General features: G+C 45.2%; 1 protein-coding gene across 1 annotated transcript in view; it reads left to right on the forward strand.

The window, feature by feature from the left end:
- Window positions 1-1,668: 1,668 nt before the first annotated feature.
- LOC133358603 (plexin domain-containing protein 2-like) overlaps window positions 1,669-23,295 on the forward strand; it is a 59,677-nt gene continuing 38,050 nt past the window's right edge. The window contains exons 1-4 of the mRNA XM_061576988.1: window positions 1,669-1,780; window positions 4,548-4,693; window positions 9,781-9,933; window positions 11,692-11,761. Of these exons, the coding sequence (XP_061432972.1) occupies window positions 1,669-1,780; window positions 4,548-4,693; window positions 9,781-9,933; window positions 11,692-11,761 (481 nt within the window). The remainder of the gene's footprint in view (window positions 1,781-4,547; window positions 4,694-9,780; window positions 9,934-11,691; window positions 11,762-23,295) is intronic.

Below are 23,295 nucleotides of genomic sequence, written 5' to 3' on the forward strand. Positions count from 1 at the left end.
TCATCCAGAACAGACCGTACAACACGTAACGATGCAATGCCCGATCCACAAATACGAAGGAGACATCACGACGATGATACAGTCCGCTACTCCTGACGCGGTTACTTGGCTTGACCGCCTGAATGTGAAATTGTATCTGCATCTACATCAGACGTACGGAAGAAGAAAATGGGATGGGATGGCACGAGGATGATTTTACTTTTTATCAAACTCATGAGCAGCTTGATGAACATGGAATGGAATTAGAATTTCGTTCCCTCTAATCATTACAAGACTAGACATCACTGTTCACAGAGTGCATATATGGTTTTTACTGAGCTTATACTGTATTTTCCTACGTTCCAGAGCCAAGGTTTTTTACTCAAAGAGGTTTATTGTGGAGAAACATGGTAAAATAATCTTGCCATGTTTAGTTTAGATTTAGTCATATACTGTATCACAGTATTGAAGTTTATGAAACCACATTAATTTGTTGCAAAACCGCCACAACATTTTCAATTTTTACTCTCCAACACACCGGTGGGCTGAAGCAGTAACTAATTGGCGCGTTTTGTTCACGTGACAAATCTTACTGGCTGTGTTGGGTGGTGGAGAGTTACAACACATTTATACTTACGCGATCTAACCCAAAACCTTTATTATTCATAATATTGGTCGCGAAAGCCTACGTGTTGAACTGATATGTAGCGACGTTTATAGGACGAGGACATCTGTACAAAAAATACCTTGATAGTTCATCGAATTCTTCTAGCATAAATACATATTCTGATTCTGACAAGATGCTAATTTTAGGATCCATTCAGGGTGCGTACGTGTATTGAGGATCCTGTACAAGTTCACCAATACCTGGCAAACTGGCTAGTGACATGATGCATGGTGTGTGTTAAGGATCCTGTATCAGTTCACGATGTTATGACTCAAGGTAAATTGTCCAGTGGCGACATTTCCGACTGTAGGACCGCCTTGCGACTTGTAGTCACTTCGGGAGGTTCGTGTGGCGACTTCTCGCTTTTAGGTCGAAACCTTTCCAAAAATGTGCTTCTAAACGTATTTCATTTTGCTGGATAATACGGTATTGGTCTGGAAAGCCAGTTGGTTGTTCGGCTATTGCTTAAACATGTATTATTTACGGGGTATAAAGTTTCCCCCAGTGCATGAGAGTGTGTGTACGGGTTATTGCTTTTTTACATTAGACGGGGTTCCACAGTTCACATGTGGGCTCCTCTTGGCAACAGCATCTGGTTCATCCAGCCGCATTTGTTTAACATGCTTGGCTGCTTATGAGGACCCAGGACAAATTTGAAACCGGTTCAGAGTGTTGCTTGCTTGGGCGGCAGGGGAGGGGGTCTGGAAAGCCAATAATACAATATCCTTCAGAGACTCAAATATAATTCACGTGAGGCGACACAGTCCGCGGTTGTGTTTTGATTCACATTCGCCCGGGCAAACTCAACGTAGCCCTCGTGTTTAACGACGGGCAAAGAGGACGTTTCGGAGCGAACCCCAGAGCTGAGCACACGGACGCCACAAATCTCTGGTCCGTGTTGGCTTTTGACGAGTTGCAAAACCGGCTCACGCCCCACGGCCCCCCCCACCACCACCGAGCGTTTAAAAGGCTGCTGCAGTGTGCGAGGAGGACGCATTGGCAGCAGCAGCAGCATCGCGGTCATGAGTTCCCTGCATCTGCTTCCCACCACCACCACCGCCGCCCTGCCACTGCTGCGCTGGGCATGGCTGCTGCTGCTGCTGCTGGCTTCGTGCTCCGCATCTGGCGGCGCAGGTGAGGAGAGGGTTGTTGGCTGGCTGGCTGGCCACGCTTGTTCCTGCCGCGCCGTGACATCGAGCGTTTTGGGTACATCGGGACGGATAAAGGCTCCGGTTTTTTCACTTAAAATAACGTGGGTTAAGATTTATAGATTTTTTGTTTATATATAAAATGTTTAAGACGTGCCGTTAACTAGGCATCGGCAGATCTGCTGTCCCGTGTTCGTGTGGAAATAATTTGCAGCGAGATCTTGGACTTTATAATCGCGGTTTTACTTCACTACGTTGATGGACCTCGGCTGACTGGGGCATCTGCCTTGGTTTATTCGGGATGTATATACAGCGGCGTTTAATTGACCCTCTAACATTTTTTTTATTTTGATCATGCATTTCTATTTTCACACCCATTAGTATACAACCCCATTACGTTTTAGAGAATTAAATGGGGGCGGGGGGGGGGTCACAAGACATTTGGACCACACCCTGTATGTTGAACTTCTTTCGCACCGCACGTAGCCAACCGTGCTGATCGGATGTGCGGGGGAAGGACAACAACACCCAACCCCAAAAGCAGTTTTCGGGGTTGGGGCGACTGTGTGCACAGGTAAGCCGAGGGCTGCGGGGACCTGGGCCAGGCAATTTGACGATGACAATGGATGATGGTTGTAGTAGAAGTTGGTGATGGTGGTGGTTGTAAATGGCTTAATGTCTCCCTCGATACATTCCGGGACACTGCCAGACCGGCTTACCGTAATAATGATTGTAAGGCACCACCACGAGAGCGAAAAAGATAGGCCTATCCGTGATCTATATTATTGTACCCTATTACCCCTATAATCGCATGAACAGGTTTGTTGCAAGGCAATTCGTGAGATGGATGTGGCGTACCAAAGTCATTGGCAGAAACAACTTTGCGGACAGTTGCGGCTGAAACGAATCGTTGGGGACTTTGTAGCCTGTGCCAGAAAGATCTGGTAAAGTTGGGGAGCAGGGGTTTGGTGCATTTTGCCAAGCGTCTCGGTGAACCCATGGTAGTATCTGGTCAGCTTGTAATGTTATGCGCGTTGAACTTGTCGTCGAAAGGGAAGGAATGGAAATGTTTCGGAGCCACACTGCATCTTTAAAATCCTCCCTGCTCCTGTACTAACACACACGTGGCCGTCAGAAATGTCAACCGCTGCAGCTCCCTCCTCGGATAGTAACTCGCCTGTATGCATGCAGCGACTTCACCGTCGCGCTCCGTGACATCGTCAGTGTGGTATTGAAATTGTTTGTATGTTGAACTTATTTCGCGTGTTACATAGCCGATCGTGGTCATCGGAGGTGCTGGGGAAGGACAACAAATTAAACGTATAAAGCGGTTCTAAATAAATTAGTTTTCAACCCTAAATTTAAAAGTGCATTGCTCCAGCGGCTCTCTAATATCGGAAGGAAGAGCATTCCAGACGGCCGCAAAAGTGCATCTGAAAGCGCGCGCCACGGTGACCGTCTTTGTCCGATTGCTCCTCATGAAAATAGAAGAATTGCTACTCCTTGTTGGCGAGTGGTAATTTGAAGCGATTTTGAGGAATAATTTGTGAATAACCTGGATTTACCTGTGGTTTGGTAAAAATAATTACAAGTCTGAACTGCGGGTTCTTAATTAGATTTTTGACTCGTGCTGTAAGAGTGAACATTATTTATCGACTACGGATATCTAGATTTATATATGATATATACTTGAATAAAAATGCGTTTAGGAAGTGTGTATTAAGAAAAATGTTGTAACGTTCTGAACGGCCCCTACTGGACATCTGTGAAAAAGAGCTTTATAGCTCATCGGGTTCCTCCGGTATAAATATATATTCTGATTTTGATTGTAAAATGCATTTTTCTTTTCATCGTATAAGGAGTAGTTTTGTCCGACTTACAAAAATCCCATGACTAGAATACAGGGGCAAGCCCCAAGTTTTTGGAACGGGTACCCAAGCCGAGTTACGATGTCCCCTCAAGAGCCTTCCTAGGCCCCTTTGGCCATTCGACATGGGCCCCCATTGCTGCATTCCCCAAACGTCAAATCGTTCCCACTTGCTGGATATGACATTTGGTCATTTGGAATGTATTCGCACCTCCGATGTAGCACGGTTGGATTTGTACGGTGCGAAAGAAGTTCAACATACCTACATACATTCTCGAGACTCTTATTCAGAAAATAGACTGCGAACCTTCTGATGACGTTGCCTTCTGCTCGGTGTCTTATTTGGTTACATTTGAATACCACATTTACGTTTTAACGTCGGTGAGCGTGTTGTAAAATTGGTGTGGTAAGTTAAAGTTGTGGGAATTTTTATTTGTTTTAGTTTTTCATTGTAATTTTCTCCTTTTATACTCAATTTCTTTTCACTCAGAATGTCTCTGTCAACTATGGAAAAGCAAAAAATTACCACAATGTTGGTTAATGGAAACCATTCGGATGAATAGTGTAAATTGTATTGTTGTGGTCCACATTGTGAATGGTGTGTCATTTACCTTTCCGCAAAACTGCTTCTATCCAAGTAATGTGATGCAGGTAAGTCATCTGATTCCAAAGCATTATTTTACTTAAAATATAAATAATATTAGCTGGTAAGGAACAAAAATCATCTGCATCTCCGTCCTTTGTCCATGACAATTAAACGTTTTCATTTATTCAGTGTTGGGTGATCAGGGTTAATTGACCTCGGGCAAGGGATATTTGCAGATATATTTCAGATGGCAGTCGCTCTCTTATTTTGTCTTACATCTTGTGTGCGCCCTGTGCTCAGATGTGGGCTTGAACGATACATTCCTGGACGTGTCCCAGCACACCGAGCGGAATCGACACTGGCCTTCCTGGTTTTCTACCTTCCAGTCTCCGGAATCGAGTCCAACTGACCCCACGTGGACTTCCGGTGCCACGGACGAAGTCGTGGTGGGTGTTGCTTTCCTCCACGAGGGCAGCGGTTGCGATGATCCAGTCCTTAAATAAATGATATGCACCCGTGATTCCGAATGTGAGGCACATTAGGAATCGCCCCCTCCCCCCCCCCCCCGCCAAATATAGAAGTCCAAACTCCGGCATCGGCTGCCCCACGCCATGTTGGTCTTGGAGGTGGATTGACCATACTTCACCACGTGGGTCAATGTGTGCTGATGAAAGCTGGGTGCCCAGGACTTGTTCAGATATCGCTCCTATTAAACTGATTGAGCTTGGGTCATTTGTTTTTCATACTGAAGTTGTGCCTCTGATTCCACTTTTTGTGGATTATATGCCGTATTAAGACTTAACTTAAACAAAATCATTACTAATTAATAGAATCTAGGCTTTAGCCCTTGGTGTGTCCATTTCCAAGAACAGATGATGAAGGATCTATTTTATCTTTGACAATTCTGTATTATATACAGTGCCTTCTCGCTCGCTACCAATGTTCATATGGCAACATTTAGTTTCCCAGACCACAAAAGCCTCATCTGCAGAGTTGTACTTAATATTATTACTTAATGGCACTTTAGCTCACTGTTAATACAGCTGACTATTGACCAAATCGCCCAGGATGTGCTCGCTTTCATCGGAGCTTGATGGCTAACATTGAGCCCTGCGTAGTGTTTCAATGGTCGACTACCATTCATAAACCGGTTGCCATAGGTGGCTGTGGTGCTTGTGCGGTGGTTGGCAGAGGGCACTGGCACGAAACCCATTGTACTGTAAGTCTATGCTCCCACGTGCTTGCTCTCTGCTGTCGCCAAACCGCACCGGTCGGTGTGGTGACGTGTGGCTATTATTCAGCAGTGGATTCACAAATGACTGTGCGTGCTGTTGGGGAAGGCGATGCGTGCACGGTGCACCCTGTGTAGACTCTTGGCGACTTTAATTTAACACGGGAGAATTCACGCGGGCAACTTCTCCGCGCTCACTTCGGCATCCTCCTACGCACCGGTGTTTTTTTTGGTTTTGTTTAATTTGGCTCTATTAAAGTTAGGCTTTGTTCATGTTTGACGAACTCCAAATTTTGCAAACAACGTTTTTCCCTCTTAATTATGGAGCTTTCGTGACTGCAGGAGTTATTCTTTGGTTCTTTCGGTTAAGTCACGTCTAAAGATAAAATAATAAATTAAAATAAAAGCATATTACGACGTTTCGATTGCAACACAAGCAATCATCATCAGGCAAAAAAAGAAATAGCAACAAAAATCTAACTAGAAAACTATAGACAGACATACAGGCAGACAGACATCACAAGGACACACAGAGAGAGGACACATATTGGCACAAAGAGAGGGGTCGTTTCTGTGACGGTCCCTTAAATATAGAGAGGGGGGCAGGGACGGAGAGAGGGAGGGGGCAGAGAAAATTAGCATATCAATGAGTGGACGGTAAAGTGCTGCTGCTGCGCGAGTAAGATGACGACGTGGCAAGGCACGCAAGCTTGTAAATTAGGAGAAAGGCACACTAAAATTAAATAACCTCGCAAAATATCGAAATGTGATGTAATACAACACAGAGAGTCGGTCAACACACAATTAACGCATAGCCTGGTTGATTACGTATCTCAAAGATTGCTAAGTTAGAATTTAAGTGTGAAACTTCCAAAGAGAGGACACAGGCAGAGAGAACAAATTGCGTGCCGTGCCACGTCGTCATCTTACTCGCGCAGCAGCAGCACTTTACCGTCCACTCATTGATATGCTAATTTTCTCTGCCCCCTCCCTCTCTCCGTCCCTGCCCCCCTCTCTATATTTAAGGGACCGTCACAGAAACGACCCCTCTCTTTGTGCCGATATGTGTCCTCTCTCTGTGTGTCCTTGTGATGTCTGTCTGCCTGTATGTCTGTCTATAGTTTTCTAGTTAGATTTTTGTTGCTATTTCTTTTTTTGCCTGATGATGATTGCTTGTGTTGCAATCGAAACGTCGTAATATGCTTTTATTTTAATTTATTATTTTATCTTTAGACGTGACTTAACCGAAAGAACCAAAGAATAACGTTTTTCCCATTTTAGTGTAGTTAATTGTGGCTCTCCTGTATTTAACGTTGCATTTCTCTAGTGTAGGTCCTTTGTGTTTAGTCTGGAAAGCAAACTTGATATTTCATAAAATCTTCCTATCATGGTACAGAAGTATTTTCACCACATTTTTTTTTAAACGGGGATGTTTTGGGAGCATGCTGTTTCCCATATTTGTAGTTGGTGGATGGACTCTGACTTGTCTAGATGGGCATATTGTGGTGACTGCAGAAAAATAGGGTTTAATGCAGCCACAAATGGACAGGTCTGGATAGCATCTTGTACTTTTGGCAGCATCGGTGGCTTTTTTTTAGACTGATATGAGTTACTTAAGTTCCATTCAAAGTTATCAGATTTGTATTATTAAAACACCGGAGCATTAGTGATTTTCAGCATTCATTTGTTTTCTATTTGGACGACATCCCGATCTATCTGCTAAATTTGTTTGGAGACGAATGAATTTGCTGAGAACATCTCAATGTGCACCTTGTGTGTTGTGGATTGTACAGCGTTTTGAGATTGAGTTTCCATGAATGACACTATATAAAACGGTGATTATTAAAATATTCACGTAAAAACACCACTTGTCAGTAACACTGCAGCCATAAAAGAAAGTTATCTGGCATTTCAGGCAATGGCCCTTATAGCACAGACAGAGGACGGAAGGATTAAGTTTGTAGGGATTAAAAAATGCACAACACCAGGGGCCTGATGAGAATTTAAATACATCAAATCTTATCGGCAGTTTTGAAATCGTCATGTGAATAGTCACTTAACAGTAGCTATTGGGTAACATACAAAACCTTAAAAAATCAAGAAGCATTGCGAGATAAATCATTATTATGAATGTGCCATGCAATCTCTACTTGGTTCTGAAATTTGAAGTACAGTACAGCTTCTGATATTCCGTCACAAACCATGGAGTCAAAAGTTTGTATACGTTGAAGTTCTCTAGCACCATTCGTAGCCAGCCGTGCTAATCGGAGGTGCGGTTTGTGGTGCACTTTTTCACAATTAGGATTTTGTGTAGTCGCAAAATTGCAACTTGCGTTGTTATATTGAAATGTACACGAGACGCACAAATGTCACAAATTTTAATTCCAGGATTACTTAAGACAATTGTTCGTGTCCTTGATTTAAAGCAGTTTGAGATTGTATGATAAAAGGCACGATACTAAATAATGCAAAATAAAATAAATGCTTGAAACCTATGGAACATTTTTTTTTATCATTTATTGGTGGCACCGTTGGTGCAATGTTTGTCACCCAGCCACCTGAGTTTGATTCCCAGCCACAGCTAACATCCATGCTGAGTGACATCTGAACCGGTGGCTGCCCCTCCCTACCGACACCCCCCCCCCTCACCCGACACCTCTTCACCAAACCACATTGACTAGCGTAGCGAAGTATGGTCAATCATCCACCAATGGCTGGAATTGTGTGAGGGCATCTGTTTTCATCAAGCAGCGGATTGACAAAGGGCTGTAACCGGGTCGGGTTGCTCAGCGGTGAAGCGAGCGGGTCCGCATTCTGAAGGTTGCGAGGTCAAATTCCACTTGGGGTTAACTCGGCCCATCATCCATTTTGGGGTCGATAAAATAGATACCACTTTGTGGGGGGCGGAACTTAAACAGTGGTTTATTTTGGATAAACTCGCCATCGGAAGCAGGAGATTGAGTACTGCCTCGGTGCTCATTTGAGCAGGAAATCCCTTTGACCACTACTTGACTTTTTGTAACTAGCGGAGTATCTGGGAGCAATCTAATCCACACTGGCCTGGGATGTGAAGAAATCGGCCTTGGCTGAGCATGTAGTGGAGTGTGGGCACCATCTGGACTCTTAATTTGTTAATATGCTCTGAACTGGACAAAAAAGTAGCTTTATCGTTCATATTTGGATTTTTTTTTTTCGTTTTTGAGTCGCCCGCAGTGGTCACATTTTGTAAGACTGCACGCACAGTACCAGTACACACTCGTGAGTGTGCTGTAAATGTTGTGCCAACCATATGCATAGTTTTGGAGCTCTTTGCACCGTACCATAGCCAACTTTGCTCATCGGGAGGTGCGGGGGAAGGCCGACCAAAACAAAAGCGGTTCTAAAATCTGACGAGAGGGATGGAAATGCCATCTCCCTCGGCGGTTTTCACCTCGAAGGACGCGAGTGGCGATGAGTGGGTGTCGTGTCTCGGGAGCGAAATGGACACGCACATTCAGATCCCAATATCCCTCCCTGGGGGGGTCAATAAAATGAGTCCTGCTTTGTGGCCAAGGTAACAGTGGATGCCATGGGAATGTGGAATTTCCACTACTGGCTCAGTCAGGGCTGTAAACGCAGATGAGCGCACCGCCTCATTGCTCCAATTTGAGCATGAAATCTCTCCTTTTGAGGTGCACCAAAGGTCAATGGATGGAATTTAAGTTGAGGCCGCTGATAAAAAAAACTTAACATGTTTGTCAACGATGCCTGAAAAAATATGAGTCGGTGACGTTTGGGGGGCCATGGATTGTTTTTAGTGATTAGGGTTAAGGTTTTTTGCTGCAGTGGTAAACCCCATTGGGCAAGGAATGCTCATGTTTGATAGGGAGCTGGTTATATGATACAAACATGGTTACAGCCATAAAAAATAAGCATACGAATAAATCAACCCAAACACAACTGCATCGTCAAGTTATGAATGGCAATGTCGTGCATAAACTTGGTACAACTCGCGTAAAAAAAATGCAAGGCTCCTAAAATGCATCACATAGAGAGGTAGGTCAAAAAATAGAGTACTTTGGAGAGCAGTGGCGAGTGCACGAGAATTTGAGTTTGGTAAAAGCTGTGGATTGTCTCGTCCCGTGGGCAGGTGTGCACAGCAGAGTTGTATGCATGTTGAACTTCTTTCGCACCATACGTAGCCAACCATGATAATCGGAGGGTTGACTCGGGCCTCAAAGGCTTTTGTGCCCTGGTGGGTTCATTAGTTCCTGGTGCGGGTTAGAGAATTGCCCACAATCGTCGTCTGCCATCTGCCCGCAGGACAACCAGCACACGTACTACGTGTCGCGCCTGTACGGCTCTGGCGACCGGCGCGCCCGCGAGATGTGGGTGGGGCTGGACGGCCCCGTGGACGGTTCGCCAGGTGGAGTGCGAGCTCACGAGTCTCTCTCCGGAGGATACAGGCAGGCTGTGGTAAGCTGTTGCAGACTCATGGCAGTAATCGAGATGGCCACTACCACCACTACTACTGCTTCCACCCAGTCAAATATAACTGTCGGATGCTGCATTATTTTTAAGGTTGGAACTATTGCATGCTTGGGAGTTCATATTCCACATTTTTTTAAAGTGTATAATGTGAATGGGACGTGACTAAACAAATGTTTGTCTGGGCAGCTTCTATGTCATTATTAGGCCCAGGATTCTCATCCTGTTGATGAGGTCTTTTTTTTGCATGAGCAATAAACGGTGACCAAAGCAACTTGTCAATTTATTCGAAATAAATGTACCGTAATAAATAGCCATTGTCTCAGTGTTCTATATTAAAATCCAGTGTACAATGTGGGTTTTGGCAGATGTTCGTTAACCGGTTGGCTCTTTTGCTCGCATCCCTTAAGATCCCTTTGAACATTCTTTGCTTTGTTTTCAGTTCTAAGCAATGCATGTAACACTGGATTTTTGAATATGCACTCTTATGAAATCTAAAATGTTAAATATTTCGTTTCAAAACAATAGCAAGGAACGCACTTTTTAAATATATATAAGTTGTTTGTGGCTAAAAATGAAAACGTGACATCAGCACAAGAAAACAACTAAACTAGACCTCACGTATGGTTATTAATGAAAACATTGCATGAGCATGTGTGGCTGTGAAAGATATGGTGCTCATATGGCATGTAGTAGAACTTTTAATAAGGCACAAACGTTTCAAATTCTTTAGGCGGCCTCATGCCTTCATTGGAGTCCTTCTGGTCCAAATATTGAATCTTTCTTTTTTTATATTCACGAATAAATATTGTGGCGTGTGGAACCACCTCAACCAAAGTTTTTCGGAAACAAATAACAAGTTATTTAGTTTGTTCTTGTTCTGACAGTTCATTAAACACGGCAGTTTTTCAGGTTCATGTGCAGCCCTTCTGTCAATCCACTGGCTTCCCCCATGCCGTGCTTCGGGGGGGCAGGGGGGGGTTATTTGACCATACCTCACCACGCTGGTGAAGGCGGGGGAAAGCGTGAAAGCTGTACATGCTGCTACGGTGGCGCTACGGTGGCACGACAGTGTGTTTGTGCGCCACCGCCGTTTGTTGCGCCAAGCGTTGCCCCCCCCCCCCCCCCCCCGCAGCAGCTCGGAGCTACCCGCTTGGCGGCTGCGCAATGGTAGTGCCACGATTCCGAACTGGCTTCTGACATTTGACGAAATCGGTTGCCTTCCAGGTGATTGTGGTGACAAGCCATCGATGTTTTTCATTTTTGAAGGAATGGCACAAATATGATGCCCCGCTACATTAATGGGTTTAACATGCAGGCTTTCACGACCAATATTATGCATATTAGATCGCGTAAATATGAATGTGTCATTAATCCGCTACCACCTGATACAGCCAATTTAGTAAGACTTATCACGTCAACAAAAGGAGCCGTTCCATTACTAGGTGTGTTAAGAGTAAACCCACAACATTTACAATTTTAGTGCAACATTTCGCCTGATGCAGCTGGTTGCAATCACTATTGAAATGTCGTACTCAAATTGTAAATGCTGTTGGTGTACTCTCCAATCCTTACTAATTGGCCGTGGTGGATTAACAACACATTTATATTGACACAATCTAACCCAAAGAACCTTTAATTATGGATACATGAGTTAGTTAATTGCGTTTTTCAGTACAATCAAACGTGTGCAGTTCATTGATGTTTAATTGTGGCTGAACTTATTCCTTGTAATATTCATTGCAGAATGTGAATTTATCTTTTGCCTTTCCTTACTATGGACACGATCTGCATTCGGTGACTCTCGCCACAGGAGGTAAGGACATACCCCCCCCCCCCCCCCGGCGTTATTAGCTTTCAAAAGTATTTCACTTGGATAATCCCTTGTAGACGAAACGTCCCATTGCAAAGAATGTTTGCTGTGTGAACTGACAACATACACGGCAAACGCGTAATAACACGTATACAAACATTTTTAGTTCACGTGGTATGCATTTATACCGTAAACCTTGTACCCGGTCAAAAGCACCAATAAGTCCATAATTAGATGGTGGACACTGCTGGTTTCGTTAACGGGCCAGCTTCTTGGACCTAATTGCAGCATTTGTCAATCTGTGTTTAAAAAAAATTGAGACCGTGTATTCTTAAAATAAATCACGTGCTGTAAAGTTTGCTCAAATTTTTGTTATTATTTTAACATGCTTGAGCGATGGTCAGTACTGTTCGCCTTGGAATATTTTCAGATTTTGTCATCTGTGGTAATTGTTTTTTCTCAAAATAATAAAATCTGATTTCTATCAAATGGTTATTAACGTTTACAGTCGGTTGACCATTGGCTGAGGATCTCTTAAAGCCATGTCTAGCACCGGGGTTATTTTGCCATGCTTCATGCTGGTCAATATGGGTTGGTGAGGAGTTGGGGGGGGGCAACAGAACTGTTTCGGATATCACTTGCCATTCTAGTTTAGTTGTGGCTGAGAAGTTCATAGCATATTTCACTAACCACTGCAGCACCTCACGGTATAGTGTGTGTGTGTGTGTGTATGTAGATAAAGGTAGCGTGCCACACTACGAACCTGGCGACCCGAGTCAAGACCAGTGAGGTTAATTTGAACCGGTCCTGAGCCTCCCCTAGGTTGACCTCCAAATGAGTACGTGGTGCGGTGTGTGAAAATATTGCCACTGGGGAAAAATAGGCGGTCGGGCGTGGTGCTGAACATCCACGCCCTCGTGGTGCCGTGCCGGCCTTCATAGGTGCTGCCTGCTAACAGCACTTGCCCGCCTGTCTGTTAAGGCGATAGGAGAGATCTTTGTCTTCATATATATGTGCTTTAGCAATGGGATCCTTTGTAAATTCTTGCCCGACTTCCCATTTAGAAACATGACGTTTAGAGTATTTGGCTGCTATAAATTTCCACGTCATAAACCACTGTTGGGTGATGATTTGTGGCCAGGTCGCTTCTTAAAAAGAGTTGTATAGCTCTGGGCCTTACCTGGTGAAATAAAGAGTTAGGCTATTTTAAAGTATAACATTTCCTAAAACTACAGATTTTGGCAACTGGGCAGTGTGATATACAAGTTTTGTTGGCAGTTGGTTTCAGGATTTTGTTTTTTTTGTGTGTGGACACATGTGAAGGGTTCCTGGATGGACGGGCATTCATAATTAAAGCAATAAGTAAACTTATTGGCTCCCTTGGAAATTATTTTCGAGAGACATGTTTTTCTCATGTATCCTCGTGGAACAGTTGCTCTGCCAAATATCACATTTGAACTCGGGAAGCGATTATTTAATTAAATACTCAAGATTTTCAGACGAACTTAACGCTTCCATGTCCTGTATGTGCGTTGAACTTTCTTTCGCACCGTATATAGCCAACCTTACTAATCGGAGGTGCCGGGGGAAGAAAAACAAAACACAAATATATGGGATCTTTTGCCAGTATCCAAAATGATGAAAAAATGAGGATAGGCTTTACCCTTTTTGTCAATAAAACAGGTGTTAAAATGTTCAGAAAAAGCAAAGCTTATGATTTAAACACAAAAAGACGGCCGCAGAAGCGCATCTGAAAGTGTGCGATGTGGTGACCGACCGTCTTGAAGCCTCAACATTAAAATAACAAGCCAGGGGCTGTTCTCTTCATTGACCAACAGCCCTTACTCTAAACTAGTGTGTTTTTATATTTAGAGGGCGCCTTAACTTAAGGCCTTCACTGAAGGCGCTTGACATGGTTTAAAAAAAAAACGGTGAGAATCGAATGATTTCAGATGGCAGGGGCTTGCAAGGATTGAGGCATGAGTGACCGCGATAGAGAAGAGGGTTTTTTTTGGGTATCACAAAAGTATAGGGGAGGGATGGGAAGGAGGGGAAGGGAGAGAATGGGCAATAGAGAAGAGATAGTGGCATGTCAACATTACCATAGCAAGGGCTTAGATTGGCCATAAGCCAACCACTGTTACCTTTCCACCAATCCATTTTGTTACGAATTCTATTGACTTCATAAAGATGAGTTGACTCCAGACTGGGATTTGAATTCGCAACATTCCAATTGCTGGCCGAATGCTTCAGCCACACACTACTCAAAGTCCAGTGAGTTTTTACGCGTACGTTTAAGTTATCAGTTCGAGTGGCATCTGAAGTTCCTACATTTTTACATGGTAGGTCTACTTTTTTTCTTTTTATTTCAAAAAGCTTGTTTTTGGGGATAGCTTTTATCCCAACAGAGCTCGGCAATGCTCGCCCAAAGTTTTGATGTCACCTGTTACATTCAAGTGAATCGCTATCATTTGCCTGCGCGCTGTGGCTGCTCCGAAGATGGCTGTTGAGAGTCCGCAAGTAGTTTTGTGATTTTAAACCAGCCCGAGTTGGTTATTTGGTTCCAATTCTAGATTTGAAGCTTTCGTGACTGCAAGGATTCATATTCTTAGGTTTTTTTCGGTAAAGTCACATAGGTAAAAAATTTAAATTAATAAAAGTAAAATAAAAAATAAATTAAAAATCACGACGTTTCTTGATACAGCTGTCGTGCTGTGACGGTTCCACCTGAAGACGGAGGCTTGTGTTGCCTCCAAAACGTTGTGATTTTTTTTTTACTTTTATTAATTTTAATTTTTTACCTACGTGACTTTACCGAAAAAACCTAAGAATATTTGATTAACTTGCGCATCGATTAAACTTGGGCCATCGGGTTATTTATGTAATCAACTACTCTGAAAATTATTGTTTTGATTGCTAATATCTCTTGACAGTTTAATATTTTAGCATTAAATGACAGCAAATGGACATTGCTGGCTGGCTCAGGTGACCAATGCCATGCCAGAAAACCGTGACCCTGGGTTCAAATCCAGGCCTAGAACCTGCAATGGAGCTCGTATTTTTTTTTTAAGTACCGACCAATTTCTTGGTCTTGGCCTCGTCACAAAATAACAACGTGCGCTTTTTGTGGTAATTTCAGCTCCTTTAGATAACTTTTTGGTTCGGTTTGCGACTAGCATCCTTTGGTGCATGGCTGGGCAAAGGTGGTGTTGCTCGTGCAGGATTTTGAGGATCTCTTGACACAAGCCGGGACATTACACTTCATGCCGAAAGAGTTCCCTCTTGCTTGCTCTACGAAGTTGAGAAATACGTTTGCTGTCGATTACATATCGTCATCGTAGAGGCGTAGATTATATGTAGAAGAGGAGGGTGGGGATCCTCGGCAACCTGTAAATATGAACGGGTTACATTGAGGTTCTCAGCAGTTGACTTTTTTTGCACCAAAGGTAACAAACATTTAGACGAGTGATCGCAGGAAACAAACGTCACCTTTTCATATGCATACTGAGTGGCATCCGCATTCGCATTGCAATAAATACATAAATGGTAATGTCTAATGTATCCACATAAAAGCACACAAATCGAACAAGTTAAACAACAGGGGTTGCTGCATTCAGCATAGGTGTACTGTACTGTGTTTTCCTTCAGGTACTGTAGTGTTAATGTTGAACGTGACTTGACTGGCAGAAATGTAAGTGTGCTGTGTGCTCGCAAGGTTAAATAGCATCAAAACAATCCACGAGGTCAGACATTCTTGAACAAATCCTGCTAGTGAACACTTGGGAGGACTCGTTTAACTTTCGCTGTTTTGTGTCAAATCAAGGTGCGGTGCATTTCTCCCGAAAATGGTGCGCTTATTTTTAAACCATACACAGTGTAGTACTTGATTATTGGCCTTCACACAAATGCTTTCAATGTTAGATCCAAGCAGATGTGTGATTTCTTTTCATCCAGCTGGCATTTCGCGATGAATGTGTGTGTATGTGTATATATATATATATATACACTGTTTATGTAACTGCAAGAATGTGATTCTATACGCAGCACAAGTGGCGCATGAAGGATAAATATGAAAGTCTATTCGCTCATCTGAAGCGGCTATGCTGTTTTTTTACCACATTGTCAGCTTTAAAGAATTGGCATTCCTTTAAGAAAAATATAATCATAATGTACAGCCTTTTGTGAACTAATTGTGTGATTAAGGGCCTACCCACTGGCTTTCAGAAGGCATTGCTTTTTAAACAGTTTGTCTAAAATGAGGAAAATGCCGAATAATTTTCACCTTTTCAGATCTCTAGCACGAATGAAATGTTACTTGGCCGCCCGATGCGGATGGACAACAGCCATACATACACTGCGAGATCCCATGTCCTGTTCAGTGGAATACAGAAAAGACCCCATGGGTTTGGCAGTACTGTCAATTTTATAGTCTGTCCTATAACGCGTGTTTTCATGACGCGAATTGGATATGACATGATTGAGTGAATGCAAATACGTTGCGCGAGTGGGAATAAGCAATTGTATGGCTGCCTCGGGATAGCATCGTACAAGGCGGGATGCTGCTGGATGCTTCTAGATCAGGGGTCTGCAACCAAAATAACAAGAAGAGCCATTTCTTTCCAATTCGGTACAAAATTCAGTATTTCAAGAGCCGCAATGCATCTGAGTACATACTGTACTCACGTACATATCGTCAAGAAGCAGCCCGTAAAGAGCCGCATGCGGCTCCGGAGCCGTAGGTTGCCGACCCCTGTTCTAGATGCTACCCACGCGCCAACAGTCTTTGTTCCGCCTGCGTACGCATCTCGTGTGTTATCGCGGATTGTGCTTTATCCTGTATTATATATCATGTATCATAACGGTGCGGTGTTCTTCAGGAATGTAACTATCACGTTATAGGAAAACACGATTGTATTATTGTTTCATTTAATACGTTATATAGTTTTGTTTACCTAATTTATGTTTGGCCAGTACTGCACAATTTTTAGAGAGAAATTATACAAACTACAATCATTGTTTCAGTAAGATTGGGCTCTAGAGATTTATAGAGTTGTTCAGGGTTTGTGTACACACGTCAAACTTTAAGATGTTAGGATTAAAACTCTGTTAGGTGTCATAAGGTTTTACGAGTGACCACAAACAAGTTTTACAAGATGATACACGTTTAAAACATTAGCTTTTTTATATAATGGCGAATTGCATAACGAACATGTTGCATTGCATAATGAATATATATAAAAATAAGACTCAATCTGTCATTCAGCCTGAATAGATCTGTCGAATTGGGGGAAAAAAATCCCCGTTTTTGAAAACAGATGGTGCAGCGTGTTCAGACGCTGACTACACACGCACACTGAGAGGGCCTGCCAAGGAGGAGATGAGGCTTGAAATTGAGGGGATAAACACGCGGGAGGAATTTACACCATTGGAACCTCATTTGCCAGTAAAAAATATGATAATTGTTTTTTTACCCTTTTATCTGGCAACAAAACTGACACCTTTTTTTTACAAGGAGTCATGTTTGCATAGACCACAATACCTGCAGTCATAATGCAAAAAATAACATAACTCTGATAATGTATGCACGGTCCTTGAAGTTGATTGGTCCACACCGTGTGCCTTTTGGTGTCATCTGGTCCAACACCATGTGAGACTAGGTTCTAAGGAAAGCCGTCTCGGGTGTGGACCAATCAACTTCAAGGACCGTGCATACATTATCAGAGTTATGTTTTTTTTGCATTATGACTGCAGGTATTGTGGTCTATGCAAACATGACTCCTTGTAAAAAAAAAAAGATGTCAGTTTTGTTGCCAGATAAAAGGGTAAAAAAACAATTAACACGCGGGAGGAAGGTGAGGCAGCGTTGAGATGCATGCAGGGGCACGTGGGGGGGGGGGGGGGCAGGGACTGCAGACGCATGGCACTGCTCGTGTTGGCTTTGGACTTCGGGAAGGTTTTTTTTTTGCGTGTGGTGAGAATGAAGCAGACATTGGCCATTGACATAATGCACAATGGTTATGAAGCTGCTATTTGTCTAGCATTGGTCTGGCTGCCATTCGTATTGTTTTATTAGCTAGGACCTTGGCTGGTTTATGTTGCCGTTTTGGCAGTGTTATGTACCGAGGCTTGAACTCGGGACCTTTTGTTTTTAAAGGTGAGCTTTCTTAAAGTTAATGTTGATGATCGTCGTGGCTCTGCTGTAGCCACGTGCAGTTTTGGCATCAATATTCTAAAGCGTCGATTGCCAGGTCGATGCATCGTTACTTTCCTAGTATTTGGGTAGCATTTGGCATGATGCGGTGAGGGACAAAGGCGATCTATTGTGTTCCCTAGGTGGGTTTTTTGGTGAAGTTATGTAATCCACTTTTAAAGGACAGATTTGACAATTTCAGTGTAAACAGTTGTGTGTTGCAGTAATGTCTGTTACTACACAGCCCACATAAAACTTGAAATTAACAAAGCAACTGACTTTGGGGCACCCGAGCACAAGTGCACGTGTAGGATAATATAGATCTTAATTGCAGAAAGACGTTCAGCAACCTGTACATTTGGAATAAAACGGTGCAGAAGAGCGTTGTAGGCACAATCGGTCTGGCGTAGTTGCTTAAGCCGTGGCACATGCAGGGCGGATGGAGAGGGCAGTTTACCAAGAGGGGTATTCAAGTGGCATGCAGAGGTTGGTGACCAAGGAGGCGAATCTGTAAATAAAACCCAGTGGTAGGGTACTAACAGGTGGCTGCTGCAGATGGCGCAGCAGCCGCAGGCTCTGGGTGGAGAGGTGATGGCAATTTGTGGTAGCATTGACAACAATGGTCTTGACCTTGTTACTCAAGTGTAAGATTGACAATAGGGGCAAGTAGCCATTATTCGGGCATTTCTTTTACTATTTATTCCACAAGTTTTAATTCTGAACGGATATGCCCATTTGCGTTGGCACTGGCAGCATCACAGCCACAGTAATTTCCATCGCCGTTCCCAGCAATGGCAAGTTTTTTTTCTCCTGAAGACTACCAAGAAAGCACGCCGATTCTCTTGCGCCGTGTTTTCCGTCAAACTAAGCTCTTGCCAATCAGGCCCATCACTCGGTGGGGGGGGGGGGGGGGGGGGGGGGGGGGGGGGTTCTGCCATCACCAGACTTTAAAATTCTCTAGCACTAAGGAGCTAGGAAACACAAACAAAACAAACCAAGTGCATTTCCATGAGCCGGTGGCAACGCTCCCTTATCCTGCAGCGAACTGTCACTCCCTACTAAATAAATGTGAGTATGGTAGACCCACGGACTGCTGTCAACCCTCAAGACGTTTATTGTGGACCACCATGCAGTGGAAAATAATGGTGTTTTGTGAACAAAGGATCGTAACCTGATCGTGGTGGTGGGGTTTGTATATTCCAATGACCCTCAGAGCTATGTTGCCTGGAGTCGTGTACTCTTGGTAGGGGCCTCCCTTGGCGAACAGGTCTGGAGGGAGGATCCAGAAATGTAACAATTCAAAATAAAGCCCCTCATAAATGGTTACAAATACCAAAATCGGAGAAGCTTGTCTGGACAAGATTTACTGGGACCCCCCCCCCCCCCCCCCCCGGAGCCAGGCCTGTGGGTGGTGTTTGCCGGCAAGCACCTGGTGGCTGGGTGACCCACGTAACCCTGTCGGCCCCAGCCCGAAATGGCTACATTGCGTCATACTGTGGGCCCACCATCCACAGGACAAATGGTGAGGGGCAGGTGTGATGCCAGTATGGGAGGGAGAGGAATGGTCTCAGACGGACTGGACCTTGGCGATGGACACTAGCTATTGGGATGTGGAGCCAGAGCTGGTGAAGGAGGTGGGAAGGTACCGACTTGATGTCGTCTGTCTCCCCTCCACACACAGCATTGGCACTGGAACCAAACTTCGCAATCGGGGGGTGGTCTCTCTCCTATTCTGGAGTAATCCCTGGTAAGAGACCCCTGGGCGTGTGTGGGGATACTCAAGCCTCCAGTTAAGTGCTGTTCAGCTGGAGTTTGTCCCAGTGGATGAGAGGGTTGCCTCAATGAGACTTCGGGTCTCAGAAAGGGTAAACTGACTGTTGTCTGTGCTTCTGCACCAAACAAGTTCAGAGTATTTGGCCTTCTGGTAGACAGTGGTTGCAGTGCTTGACAGAGTGCCACCGACCGACTCCATAGTCTTACTAGGCGACTTCAATGCTCACATGGGAAAGGATGGAGATACCTGGAGAGGCATGATTTGGGAGGAATGACCCCCGCTGATCTGAACCCAAATGGTAAGATGCTGTTGGAGTGATGTGCTAGTCTCAGAATATCAATAACAAACGCCATGTTCAAACACGAGGAATCGCATGAGTGGACTTGGCACCAGAGCCCCTTGGGCCGAAGTTCATTGATTGACTTTATCGTTGTCATCGGACCGAAGACCATATACTCTGGACACTCGGGTGAAAAGAGGGGCAGAGCTATCAACTGATCACCACCTGGTGGTAAGTTGGATCAGATGCGCGGGGCACCGACCAGCTAGACGTGGAAGGCACAAAAGACTAGTGTGGATTTTTTGGGAATGTTTGGCAGAACACCCAGTGCAGACAGATTTCAACTTCCACTTCCGGGAAAACTTCTCCTGCACTCCAGGGGAGATCATGGACATTGAGTCCGAGTGGGTGATATTTCGGGACCCCGATTATGGATGCAGCTGCGAAAAGCTGTGGTCTGAAGACAGTTGGTGCCTGTCATGGTGGCAACCCTTGGATCCGATGGTGGTCACCAGTGTGAGTGTAGTGGAGGCAACACGTTTATGTATAACAACTGTAATGGTAACACAAGGTCCCTGACACAAAGGGGTATCGGCCCCTTCCACACGATACCCTGGAGAGGCATAGCCTCCGGGCTAGCGTGGCCTAATCACTGGGACCACTTCCTCTATATATATATATTTCAGCCCTCCAGCTAGGGGGACCAAGGGGAGGCTAGCTGACCCGACCCAGCCAAGGTCCTCGGGTCCTGGCCACTGGCCCACTCGGTCCCAGCCCTTAGAAGGACGTCGGGTCACGGGGGTTCCCAGGGTCAGAGTCTAAGCTGGCTCTTCGGTCTTCAGCTTGACGACGACTGGCGAACCCGTTCAGAGGTCCGACTTGCAACAGCTCCCACAGGTCACTCCGCCCCTGGCCACGCCTACTCTCTGGAACCTTCTGGAGGGACTTCAACTATTGTGTAATCCCCCAGCTCCCAGTGGGACCTGGGGTGTTATCCTCCGGTTCCCAACCGCCCTCTGGGTTCCCTGGCCTAACGGCATTACTTGATACAGGCCGGACTCGCCGTTGCCCCCTGTTTGACCCATGGCTGACGCTACACCAGGTAAGTAGTGGCAACCGTGTGTAACGCTAACAGTAGCCACTACATGAGGGAAGCTGTCAAATTAAAGGAGGCTTTCCAAGCTATGCTCGGAAAAAAGTTCTCCCGACTCGATTGAGAGGGGGACCGGCTTGTCAAGAGGGCGGCAGCTACGGCAGTCGCCGAATCTAAAGCCCAGGCGTGGGGAGCAGTTTGGAGAGGCCATGGAGAGGGTCTACTGGGCAGCCTCAAAGATGTTCTGGTAAACCATCCGACGCCTTGGGAGGGGTCGACGGGACGTGGTCCAGGCAGGTGTTCAGTAAGGGTGATGTAACATTGACCTCAACTAGGAAGATAGTCGAGAGGTGAAATGAACACTTGAGGAGCTCCTCAACCCAGTGGACATGTTTTCCTTTCAGGAGGCAGCCCTGGAAGCAGCTGGGGGGGGGGGGGGTTGGATCCATCACTGATGCTGATGTCGCGGCGGCGGTCCAGGGCCTTCGTAGCGGCAAAGCTGCTGGGGTGGACTGTTCGCCCAGATTTAAAAGCGCTGGGCAGTGTAGAGGTGTTGTGGTTAATGTGTCTCTTCAATGTTGCATGGTAGACGGGTACAATACCTCTGGGATCGTGGTTCCCAATTTTAAAAAAGGGGACCCAGAGGGTGTGCTCTAACTCCAGAGGAATCGCACTCCTCAATGTCCCAATTAAAGCCGATGCCAGAGTGCTTGAGAGGAGCCTCTGCCTGATGGTCGAGCCTCAGATTTAGGAGGAACGATGCGGATTCCATCATTGTTGTGGAACAATGGACCAGCTTCTTTGGTTCTTTCGGTAAAGTCGCGTAGATAGAAAATAATAATAAAACATAAAGTGAATAATAAAAAAAACTACAAAAAACCACTAATGTATTAAACTGGATGAGTGTACTGGCAGTCTCTGTTTTGTAGACTTGGAGAAAGTCTATGACTGTTCCCCACAATGTCTGGTGGGAGGTGCTGTGGCAGTATAATGTACCATTGCCGCTTTTGTGCGCTGTCTAGTTCCTCTATTCCCGAAGTGAGCTGTGTCTGTATTCTTGGTGTTAAATCAAAGTCCTTCACTGTGGGTGTTAGGACTCTGCCAAGAGTGCGTCTTGTCTCCACTCCTGTTTGTGATTTTCATGGACGGGATATCACGGCACAGCTGAGGTATGGGAGAGTATCCAGTATGGGGGCATGGAGATGGCATCGCTGCATTTTGCAAATAACGTTGTCCTCTTTGCCTCATCAGTCTGTGATCTCCAGCGTGCACTTGAACGGTTTGATGCCGAGTGTGAAGCGGCTGGAATGAGGATCAGCACCTCCAAATCTGAGGCCACTCCTGGGGGATAGTGGATTGTTCTCTCCAAGTGAGGGGGGAACAGCTGCCCTTAGTGGAGTAATTTAAGTTCATCAGGCTCTCTTTCGTGAGTGATGGTAAATGGGAGCGGGAGATTGGCTGGTGGATCGGTGTGGCATCCTGCAGTGTTGCGGGCACTCTACCGTTCTGTGGTAGTGAAGTGGGAGCTGAGTTATCGAACAAAGCTCTCGGTTTACATGTCGATCCAAATTCCTACCTTCACCTCTGGTAATGAGCTTTTGGTAATGACCTGAAAAGGATCAGATCACAGGTACAAGGGGCCGAAAAGAGGTTTCTTTGCAGGGTTGCCGGGATCACGCTCCATGATCGGGTGAGGAGCTCGGTAACCAGGAGAACCTCAGAATTGAGCCGCTGCTCCTCCGGATTGACAGGAGCCAGTTGAGGTGGTTCGAGCACCTGGTAAAGATGGCCCCCGATAAACTCCCCCTGGAACTCTACTGGGCACATCTCACTGGGTGAAGACCCTGGGGCCGGCCAGCCCACGACATCCTGGCAGGACTGTCACTTGGCTGGCCTGGGAACGCCTGGGAATTCCCCAGGAAGAAAGAGTCTGTGTGTAGTAGTATATAGTAATGTAGTGCTGGAATCTGTCGCCAGGGAAAGGGAGGTCTGGACCACCCTACTTGATACGCTGCCACTGTAACCCTCACCAGGACAAGCGGATTGAGAAACAAACGAACCTTACAGCTCTGCGGAAAACGCCCCCCCTCCCATCCAACATCCCCAGCTGAGTGAACTGCCAGCAGTGCATGGGCCACAGGTTGAGAATCTCCCGTACAACGCAAACCCTGTAGCGTGACAGTCGATGGGGGAAACTAAG

The sequence above is a fragment of the Lethenteron reissneri genome, chromosome 7 (assembly GCF_015708825.2).
Source record: "Lethenteron reissneri isolate LAM-NWPU_2019-01 chromosome 7, ASM1570882v1, whole genome shotgun sequence".
Taxonomy (NCBI): Eukaryota; Metazoa; Chordata; class Hyperoartia; order Petromyzontiformes; family Petromyzontidae; genus Lethenteron; species Lethenteron reissneri.